The sequence below is a fragment of the Salmo salar genome, chromosome 19 (assembly GCF_965601325.2).
Source record: "Salmo salar chromosome 19, fSalSal1, whole genome shotgun sequence".
NCBI classification, from domain to species: domain Eukaryota; kingdom Metazoa; phylum Chordata; class Actinopteri; order Salmoniformes; family Salmonidae; genus Salmo; species Salmo salar.
Window position 1 is genome coordinate 74,700,058 of NC_138309.1, and position 11,329 is coordinate 74,711,386.

General features: G+C 50.1%; 1 protein-coding gene across 1 annotated transcript; it reads right to left on the reverse strand.

The window, feature by feature from the left end:
• Window positions 1-1,423: 1,423 nt before the first annotated feature.
• tmprss7 (transmembrane serine protease 7) lies at window positions 1,424-11,020 on the reverse strand. Its single transcript, XM_045702684.2, has 16 exons — window positions 10,890-11,020; window positions 10,674-10,741; window positions 10,392-10,582; window positions 10,267-10,302; window positions 9,911-10,139; window positions 9,655-9,779; window positions 9,462-9,574; window positions 9,271-9,377; window positions 8,876-9,012; window positions 6,464-6,571; window positions 6,241-6,348; window positions 4,703-4,819; window positions 3,380-3,572; window positions 2,851-3,119; window positions 2,632-2,768; window positions 1,424-2,456 (listed from the first exon to the last, which is right to left on the reverse strand). The coding sequence occupies exons 1-16, from the start codon at window positions 10,980-10,982 to the stop codon at window positions 2,289-2,291; spliced, it is 2,199 nt and encodes a 732-aa protein (XP_045558640.2). The 5' UTR covers window positions 10,983-11,020; the 3' UTR covers window positions 1,424-2,288.
• Window positions 11,021-11,329: the final 309 nt, after the last annotated feature.

Sequence of the window (11,329 nt, forward strand, 5' to 3'; positions counted from 1 at the left end):
CAGGGAGTACAGGAGGGGACTAAGCCCATACCCCTGAGGGGTCCCCTTGTTGCGGTTCACCGTGGCGGAAGTGTTACTGCCTACCCTCACCACCTGGGGCCGGCCTTTCAGGATGTCCAGGATCCCGTCGCAGAGGGAGGAGTTCATTCCAGGGTCCATAGCTTGGTGATGAGCTTTTAGGGGACCAGGGTGTTGAACGCATTCTCACATAGTTATTTCCTCTCTTGTCCAGGTGGGAAAGGGCAGTATGAAGTGCAACTGAGATTGCGTCATCTGTGGATCTGTTGGGACGGTATGTGAACTGGAGTGGGTCAGGGTGTCTGGGAGGATGGTGTTGATGTGTGTCATCACCAGCCTTTCAAAGCACTTCATAATTACAGATGTGAGTGCTACAGGGCGGTAGTCATTTAGGCAGGTTACTTTGGAGGTCTTGGGAACAGGGACAATGGTGGTCAGCTTGAAACATGTTGGGATTACAGACTGGACAAAGAGAGATTGTAAATGTCTGTAAAGACACCTGCCAGCTGGTGTGTGCATGCTTTGAGAACGCGCCCTGGTATTCTGTCTGGCCTGGCGGCTTTGTGATTGTTAACCTGTTTAAACGCTTTGCTCACGTCGGCCATGGAGAGTGAGACCACACAGTCATCTGGAAAAACGGGCTTTCACACAAGGCTGAGTGCTATATTCCTCAAAGCGAGCATAAAATGCATTTAGCTTGTTTGGGAGTTCTGCATCGCTGATAAACTCATGGCTGGGTTTTCCTTTGTAATCTGGTATCGTCTGCAAGCCCTGCCATATACGACGTGCGTCGTAGCCGGTGTAATAGGATTCCACCTTCCTCCTATATTGTCCTTTTGCATGTTTGTAGCGGGACTTCTGGTGTGCGTCCATGTCCATGTCCCAGTCATTGGATATGTTCTTATAGTCACTGTAGGGACGACATCGTCTATGCACTTATTGATAAAGCCTGTGACTGTTGTGGTAAACTCCTCAATGTTATCGGATGAATCCCAGAACATATCTCAGTCTGTACTAGCAAAACAGTCTTGTAGCCTCGTGTCTGCTTCATTCGACCACTTCCGTGCATCACTGGTACTTCCTGTTTGAGCTTTTGTTTCTAAACAGGAAGCAATAAAAATAAATCAAATATCCCTCCTCAAAACCAAAAAGTAAGTTAGACAACCCTCCCCTATTTTGGACCAGCCCCCCCACCCCAGTACATTTTGAACTGTCCCTTAGTACCTCTATAAGGATTTATGAGTTACAAAGTTGTAGCCTAATAAATGACCAATAGCCTACTCAACATTAAGGGGGAAATTTAGTCTGAGAAGCAGTTTTTTCATAGAATATTTATTGTTGAAAGTGATGACTCAACAACATGTCAGTTACTGTTACATAGAGTACAGTATATAGCTTAGCCAGTGTAGCCCAGGCAGCTTTTCAGCCATGGATGTGCAGCATCCTAAATTGTCAGAAAATGCAAAAAATGGTGGAAAGTGGCGGGAAATTGTTTCATGATGAAAGTATGCACATTTTCCCCGTTTTTTCTGCCTTCTCGTCATTGAAGGTGGTTAAGGAAGAAAATGACGCCTTCACAGCCTGAATGTAGGATGCTTTACGTACGAGTAGTTCCACGGGGGACTCAAGTGTATTACCGGGAATGCACATAATACCTAAACGATAGTGCAGGCTGCCTAGGATAGAGCCAGTGTAGAGCTAGACACACAGAGACAGAGAGATATGGAGACTATATGGCCATATAGTTGAGGTCTACGCTCTAAAAAAGTCTAGGTTAAAAACAACCCAATTTGGATAATTTGGTAACCCAGCGCTGGGTAAATATTGGACAGAACACACGCTGGGTTACTTTGACCCAGACAGCTGGGTTGCGTGAATAACCCAACAAGTGGCTTTCAGCTGGATCTTATTGGCCAGCAGTTAACCCCAGCAGTTTTTAAAGAAAACAACCCAACTAAGTAACGCAACATTTGGGTCAATCAAACATATATCCATTTCTTTACACTGTATGTTTGTGGTTAGGGTTGACTGGCTTAAGGGGACCAGTGCTGCGTCTAACATCTGTTAATCTCTCCTGATCTTCCTTCCTGTAACAGCTTTACATACTGTCCACTCATTACCTGGTATTTTGAAAGATGATATAGATGGTATAGATAGTAATTACATTTTATATGGGATTCATTGAAGTAGACAGCAGAAAGTACACATTGTAATTTGGTAGTAAATACCAGTTGAAATAGGACTATAAAATAAAGGGTGTTGTAATTGACTCAGGTGACGATGTGGCTCTGGATCCAGGTGGTGAACTTGTTGACACGGGTGTAGACGCCTGGTAGGTTGGGTCTGCCGCACCCCGCCCCCCAACTCACGATTCCTGTGAGGAACCATCGCCCCTCTGGGCCTGGGGCCCAGCACGACAGAGGACCCCCTGAGTCCCCCTGGGGAGGGCGAAAAGGGCACAGTAAGGGTAAGGATTAGGGCCTATGGGTAAAGGGGATAAGGGCAATGGACGATAAGGACATACTAAGAAAGAGGGCTAAATGGCACACTTAATGTAAAGGGCATAGGGGAATAGGAGCACACTAAGTCTGAGGGTGGTTGTGGGCCACTCACCCTGCAGGCGTCCCGCTGTCCAGAGGGGACTCCGGCACACAGCATGCGGGGCGAGACGGGGCCGTACCTCCTCTTACACTCACTCTGATCCAGGACGGAAACCTCCGCCTTCTGTAACACTGTGGGAAGGGTCTTATCTGAGGAAAGAGGAGGGGAACATGATCTGTATGTGAGAGTCTTGTACACCAAACTCTGTATATCCATGGTTCTGTCTCTCACCCTCCTCAGAGCGGTACCCCCATCCTGTGACCCAGCAGCGGTGTGCATGTGTGAGGGTCTGTGAGGTGGCCGGCAGACACACGGGCTGGATGAGGAAGCTGAGGGAGGGAGGCCAGGGGTTCCTCAGTTGCAGCAGGGCGATGTCATAGTCAAAGGTCAGCCTGTTGTAGTACTCGTGCACAACGATGCGCTGGATCTCTGCCACGTGCCTGGCACTACCCTGGTACAGCATACCCAGATGGGCACTCCACTGGCGCGGGTCTGACAGCCTGGGGAGCGTCAAGAGGAAGTGGTTAGAGGTCAAAGGTTATGGCTGAACAGGGATCATGTAAATAAACTTTATTCAATGAAGTGAAAAGCAAATTTTGTTCATTACTGTCATTGCCAGAGAAAAATTGCATGTGGATGATGATGTTGGGCTGGGGTCAATCTGGTATCAGTCTGGTATCAGTGTGGTCCACTTCTATTCAGTACAGTAGTTATAACATGATCATAATGTGGTCAGTCAGTCTGTAGACTGCATACACACCTTTCCCTGCTGAAGCAGTGTGCTGCTGAGATGAGCCAATCAGAAGAGAGGACAGAGGCTCCACAGTACAGGTAGCCAGAGAAGTGCAAGCTGACCTGCCATGGCCACTCCCCCTCCAGGGCATTGATTCCACCGACCACCCGAAGACCCGAGGCCGAGTCTACTTTCTTCACAGTAGAGGACCGGCCACAGGCTGTGATGCAGATCGTTAATAAAACCTTGGAACATGTGTGTGTGTGTGTGTGTGTGTGTGTGTGTGTGTGTGTGTGTGTGTGTGTGTGTGTGTGTGTGTGTGTATACATGTCTCTATGTGTACAGTATGTGTGTGTGTGTGTGTGTGTGTGTATACATGCATGTCTCTATGTGTACAGTATGTGTGTGTGTGTGTGTGTGTGTGTGTGTGTGTGTGTGTATACATGCATGTCTCTATGTGTACAGTATGTGTTTTTGTGTGTGTGTATGAATATCTCTGTCTGTGTTTGTATATAAATGTATGTTGGTGTGTGTGTGTAAAGTTACCGGTAAACACAGAGATCCATTACCATCACAGCATATTACCGGTAAACACAGAGATCCATCACAGCATATTACCGGTAAACACAGAGATCCATTACCATCACAGCATATTACCGGTAAACACAGAGATCCATTACCATCACAGCATATTACCGGTAAACACAGAGATCCATTACCATCACAGCATATTACCGGGAAACACAGAGATCCATTACCATCACAGCATATTACCGGTAAACACAGAGATCCATTACCATCACAGCATATTACCGGTAAACACAGAGATCCATTACCATCACAGCATATTACCGGTAAACACAGAGATCCATTACCATCACAGCATATTACCGGTAAACACAGAGATCCATTACCATCACAGCATATTACCGGTAAACACAGAGATCCATTACCATCACAGCATATTACCGGTAAACACAGAGATCCATTACCATCACAGCATATTACCGGTAAACACAGAGATCCATTACAGTGGGGGCAGGACAGCGCTACAGGGAAGCAGCTACAGTACCCACTAAATAACTGCAGCATAGTAAAAATACACATAATCAGACGAAGGTTCACACAAAGCCATGTGGGGATTATTTGGGTCTGGCTAGACTGATTGAAACTGTAGATAAATGGTAGTGATTAAAGTGGGTTAGACTCAAGGTTGGATCATTTGTTTGTGTGTTTTTATATTGAGGTTTAGTTGCCATAAATGGAATATGTTCACGTTGTAGTTGAGATGAACCAAATTAATGGTTATGTTGTGGTTGAGTTGTGGTTGTGTTCCGATTGAGGACTCACCACAGTCCCTCTCGTCACTGTGGTCTGGGCAGTCGGTGACTCCATCACACCTGGCGTTCTTCTTCAGGATGCAGGACCCACTGTTACACCTGTAACTGATGTCAGAGCAGCTCGTCTCTGTACAACACCAGGGAACACACACTCAGTATACTCATCTACAATGGCAGATTAGTGGTACACACACACATATGGACAGAGACATACATTACATGACTGTAAAGCTTATTAAAGAGCAGTGATACTAGCAAGAGCAGTGTGCCGGTTTCTTCTTTTTTTCTCATACATTACATGACCAAAAGTATGTGAACACCTGCTCGTCAAACATCTCATTCCAAAATCATGGGTATTAATATGGAGTTGGTCCCCCTTTTTGCTGCAATAACAGCCTCCACTTTCTGGGAAGGTTTTCCACTAGATGTTGGAAAATTTCAGCGGGAACTTGCTTCCATTTAACCATGAGAATTCCTGAGGTTGGGCATGGATGTTGGGCAAGTAGTCCTGGCTCGTAGTCAGCGTTCCAATTCATCCCAAAGGTGTTCGATGGGGTTGAGGTCCTCACTTTGTGCACGGAGGCATTGTTATGCTGAAACAGGAAAGGGTCTTCACCAAACTGTTGGGAAAGGGGGATACCTAGTCAGTTGTACAACTCGGGGATTCGATCCAGCAACCTTTTGGTAATTGGCCCAACGCTCTAACCACTAGGCTACCTACCTTGCCACAAAGTTGGAAGCACAGAATTGTCTAGAATGTCATTGTATGCTGTAGCATTAATATTGCCCTTCACTGGAACTAAGGGGTGTAGTCCGAACCATGACAGACAGCCCCAGACCATTATTCCTCCTCCACCAAACTTTACAGTTGGCACTATGCATTCAGGCAGGTAGCATTCTCCTGGCATCCGCCAAACCCAGATTCGTCTGTCTGACTGCCAGATGCTGAAATATGATTCATCACTCCAGAGAACGTCTTTCCACTGCTCCAGAGTCCAATGGTGGCGAGCTTTACACCACTCCAGCCAACGCTTGGCATTGCACATGGTGATCTTAGGCTTGTGTGCGGCTACTCGACCATGGAAACCCACTTCATGAAGCTCCCGATGAACAGTTCTTGTGCTGATATTTCCAGAGGCAGTTTGGAACTCGGTAGTGAGTGTTGCAACGCAAGGACCGTTTTGTGAGCTTGTGTGGCCTACCACTTTGCAACTAATCCATTGTTGCTTCTAGACGTTTCCACTTCACAATAACAGAATTTACAGTTGACCGGAGAAGCTCTAGCAGGGCAGAAATTTGACAAATTGACTTGTTGGAAAGGTGGCATCTTATGACGGTGCCACGTTGAAAGTCACTGAGCTCTTTAGTAAGGCCATTCTACTGCCAATGTTTGTCTATGGAAATGTTATGGCCATGTGCTCGATTTTATACACCTGTCAGCAAAGGGTGTGGTAGAAATATCCAAATCCACTAATTTGAAGGGATGTCCACATACTTTTGTATTTATAGTGTACACACATATAAAAACAGGATAGGATTCCTTTATACCCAGAGTGCAGTTGGTTTCGTCCCTGCCGTCATTGCAGTCTCTCTCTCCGTTGCACATGTACAGTGGGTGAAGAGGGCTGGAGCCTCCACAGTTCTTACTAGGCCTTGCTGAAAAGGAAAATATCCATTTAAAGGAATATATCAGTTCTTAACAACAATTTTGATGATGTCAATACTGAAGTTCTAGCATGAATGATGCTGTTGTTAATTCCTGTTTACATACCGCAGAAGACCTCATCACTCTCATCCTGACAGTCGTCCAGGCCGTCACAGCGTCGGGTCTTCTCCACACACAGCCCTGTGGAGCACAGGAAATGGCCCTCTGCACACGCTGGGGGAGACAGGGGTGAGGGAAGGGGGAGACAGGGGTGAGGGAACAGGGAGACAGGGGAGAGGGAACAGGGAGACAGGGGAGAGGGAACAGGGAGACAGGGGTGAGGGAACAGGGAGACAGGGGAGAGGGAACAGGGAGACAGGGGTGAGGGAACAGGGAGACAGGGGAGAGGGAACAGGGAGACAGGGGTGAGGGAACAGGGAGACAGCGGAGAGGGAACAGGGAGACAGCGGAGAGGGAACAGGGAGACAGCGGAGAGGGAACAGGGAGACAGCGGAGAGGGAAGGGGGAGACAGCGGAGAGGGAACAGGGAGACAGCGGAGAGGGAACAGGGAGACAGCGGAGAGGGAACAGGGAGACAGGGGTGAGGGAACAGGGAGACAGCGGAGAGGGAAGGGGGAGACAGCGGAGAGGGAAGGGGGAGACAGCGGAGAGGGAACAGGGAGACAGGGGTGAGGGAACAGGGAGACAGCGGAGAGGGAAGGGGGAGACAGCGGAGAGGGAAGGGGGAGACAGCGGAGAGGGAACAGGGAGACAGCGGAGAGGGAACAGGGAGACAGCGGAGAGGGAAGGGGGAGACAGCGGAGAGGGAACAGGGAGACAGGGGTGAGGGAACAGGGAGACAGCGGAGAGGGAACAGGGAGACAGGGGTGAGGGAACAGGGAGACAGCGGAGAGGGAACAGGGAGACAGCGGAGAGGGAACAGGGAGACAGGGGTGAGGGAACAGGGAGACAGGGGTGAGGGAAGGGGGAGACAGCGGAGAGGGAACAGGGAGACAGCGGAGAGGGAACAGGGAGACAGGGGTGAGGGAACAGGGAGACAGGGGTGAGGGAACAGGGAGGCAGCGGAGAGGGAAGGGGGAGACAGCGGAGAGGGAACAGGGAGACAGGGGTGAGGGAACAGGGAGACAGCGGAGAGGGAACAGGGAGACAGCGGAGAGGGAACAGGGAGACAGCGGAGAGGGAACAGGGAGACAGGGGTGAGGGAACAGGGAGACAGCGGAGAGGGAACAGGGAGACAGGGGTGAGGGAACAGGGAGACAGGGGTGAGGGAACAGGGAGACAGGGGTGAGGGAACAGGGAGACAGCGGTGAGGGAACAGGGAGACAGGGGTGAGGGAACAGGGAGACAGGGGTGAGGGAACAGGGAGACAGGGGTGAGGGAACAGGGAGACAGGGGTGAGGGAACAGGGAGACAGCGGAGAGGGAACAGGGAGACAGTGGAGAGGGAACAGGGAGACAGGGGTGAGGGAACAGGGAGACAGCGGAGAGGGAACAGGGAGACAGCGGAGAGGGAACAGGGAGACAGGGGTGAGGGAACAGGGAGACAGCGGAGAGGGAACAGGGAGACAGGGGTGAGGGAACAGGGAGACAGGGGTGAGGGAACAGGGAGACAGGGGTGAGGGAACAGGGAGACAGCGGTGAGGGAACAGGGAGACAGGGGTGAGGGAACAGGGAGACAGGGGTGAGGGAACAGGGAGACAGGGGTGAGGGAACAGGGAGACAGCGGTGAGGGAACAGGGAGACAGGGGTGAGGGAACAGGGAGACAGGGGTGAGGGAACAGGGAGACAGCGGAGAGGGAACAGGGAGACAGGGGTGAGGGAACAGGGAGACAGCGGAGAGGGAACAGGGAGACAGGGGTGAGGGAACAGGGAGACAGGGGTGAGGGAACAGGGAGACAGGGGTGAGGGAAGGGGGAGACAGCGGAGAGGGAACAGGGAGACAGGGGTGAGGGAACAGGGAGACAGGGGTGAGGGAACAGGGAGACAGGGGTGAGGGAACAGGGAGACAGGGGTGAGGGAACAGGGAGACAGCGGTGAGGGAACAGGGAGACAGGGGTGAGGGAACAGGGAGACAGGGGTGAGGGAACAGGGAGACAGCGGAGAGGGAACAGGGAGACAGGGGTGAGGGAACAGGGAGACAGCGGAGAGGGAACAGGGAGACAGGGGTGAGGGAACAGGGAGACAGGGGTGAGGGAACAGGGAGACAGCGGTGAGGGAACAGGGAGACAGCGGAGAGGGAACAGGGAGACAGGGGTGAGGGAACAGGGAGACAGCGGAGAGGGAAGGGGGAGACAGCGGAGAGGGAACAGGGAGACAGCGGAGAGGGAACAGGGAGACAGGGGGTATAGTAGGAGAGAGGTGAGTGAGCAGGGTGGTTCTTCTACTGTCTCAGGACTATGGTAGTGAAATTAAAATGAATATATAAATTAACAAGATGCAGATTCAGTGAAGGTGATGGGTAAGGAAGTAATGAGAGAAGGAAGCGAGACAGAGAAAAAGGTCCTCATGAAGTTGTTACGTTGGCTGATGTTGAAGCTACTAGATTCGGCCTGGAAGGGCTGGTCAGAGCTCCGGGAGCTGCTGCGGAACTCCACCTCAGTGGTGTGGTCAGGGATACGGAACACTGTGGTGTGGCCTATGTAGCTTCCGCAGTATCTATGTACACCAGCACACAATCAATCAATCAATCAATCAACCAACCAAACAAATAACAAACCAATCTGGAAACCCATCTGTCCATCATATTTTCTTAACTCTTTCTTGAACTGCATTGTTGGTTAAGGGCTTGTAAGTAAGCATTTCACGGTAAGGTCTACACATGTTGTATTCGGCGCATGTGACAAATAAAGTTTGATTTGATTTAGATTTTAGGTTAAAACAGACAGTCACGCACACACACACACACACTCTTACATGATCTCCTTGACCTTCCACCAGCCGTGCTCACAGGCCGCTATGTCTTTCAGCTTCAGCACATAGTTCTGGAACTTCAGAGCCACTCCCAGAGCACTGTGGGGGGTCTGTGGACAACAACACATGACGTCTGTTGGCTTTTCATCAATATTAGTCAGTGGGGTGAATGTGAGCTAAATAGACTTAAATACCTGAAACGTCCATATGCAGGAGCACTGAGGGGGCAGCAGGCTGGGGTAGAAGGGACTGGTGATCTGACCGGAGAAATCTGGCTCTGCCTGGATCTTTACGTGAGTCACACGCTCTGGTAGGGAGAAACACAGCAACGAGATAAAATACCAGTCTATCAGTAGTATAGTATCATTGTGAGAGAATCTGTCTTACTTTCCTCAGCGATGGCCTGGAAGTGTCCTCTGAAGTTCTTGTTGCCCTGGGTCATCCTGAGGGACAGCAGCATGACGTTGGACGTGGAGACCAGGGACAGGGACTTGGACACGGGCTCACACACCCTACAGGGTATGGACAGTGTTAGAGACTGTTCGGTCGGTCGGTCGGGGGTTCTGTCAGTCTGTCTATGTCTCTCTGTCTGTCTATTCACCTTCATCCGGAGATCCATCCATCCACAGTCACACTGACTCACCTGTAGAGAGTACGCCCCCTCATGGGCAGCAGGGCGTCGTACACGGTGAGGGCGTCGCTGACACAGTCGCTGGGCTCAATGTGCAGGGAGGTAATGGTGAGGCGGATCAGAGAGCCCGGGGTAGACGTCAGCTTGACGTAGCAGCTCAGACCTCCCCATGACGAGTAGACGTTTAGGGGAACACTGGAACCTGGCAGGCTGGCATACAGCTTGTCCACACACTGAGAGCCTGTAGCACAGAGAGAGAGAGGAGGGCTTTGGCTTGTACTCTTACTCTACCACAGCTGTGCTAGGAAGTAGGAAGATGCTGAACATAATGTGGCAATAAAACTAACAGATGAATTGAGTTAACTCACCTGCTGCAATTGATGTATAATCGGATCGTAGAGCAGCTGAGGAGAACAAAAAGAACATCAACAAAGGATATATAGAGATCACACAAACCTACACACACACCCCACAGACACACACACACACTCACCATTAACGAGTATGGAATCTATGTCTACGGGCAGGCCCAGTAGGTACCCTACAGAGGACCTGTTCTTCAGGCTGGTGAGGACTGAGTCTCTGAGGATAGCTCCTACACACTCCTCACAAACGGCTGGGGTCTTCAGTCTCGGCACCACAAACACCATCCAGAAATGCACCAGCAGACCACCCTTGTTATCACTGTGAGGAGATGTATGTGTGTACAGGGGTTTGTTCCAGCCAAGCACTATAACATCTTATTCAACCAATCACTGACTGATTCACAGTGTACCTGAGGTCTGATATGGCGGTGAGTTTGTAGAGTTTGGACACTGAGGACATTCTGTACACACTGCTCACCTGTGGGGGGATACTATTAGTAACCATGAACATAATGAAGGACTTTTATTTCTACGCTATAGATGTAGCTAAGCGCTCCAAGCTTAGGGTGTGTGTTTGCTCAGGGTATTTGACCACTGCCGAAAACAGTAAATCGTCTCACACTCACCACGTGCTGTATCTTGTTTGCCATGGAAACAAACTCATGGGACTCTGCCTGGCGGTATTCGGGGATGAAATCTACGTTGGCAACACGGAACATTCCGGCAAAATACACTCCGCTGTTGCTCTCCCTGCGAACTGGGAATAAATATACAATGTAATGAACTATTCAAGAAGATTTAGAGAACTGAAATGTTTGTGAAAATGTGTACATGTGAGAAAGACATTGCGTTTGAGTCTCCATGTAGGTTAACTAACATATGAAGACCCAGAGCAGTGACCACACGATGACCACGACCACAAACACAACCACGGTGATGAGGATGGTCAGGTTCTGGAGGTTCCACAGAGGAGCCCAGCTCTTCCTGGGCAGCTGGGTCCTGATGCGTGACATACGTCTGGCTCTGCTGCGGCCGTTGTACCTCATACACAACCTCTGGAGGGTGT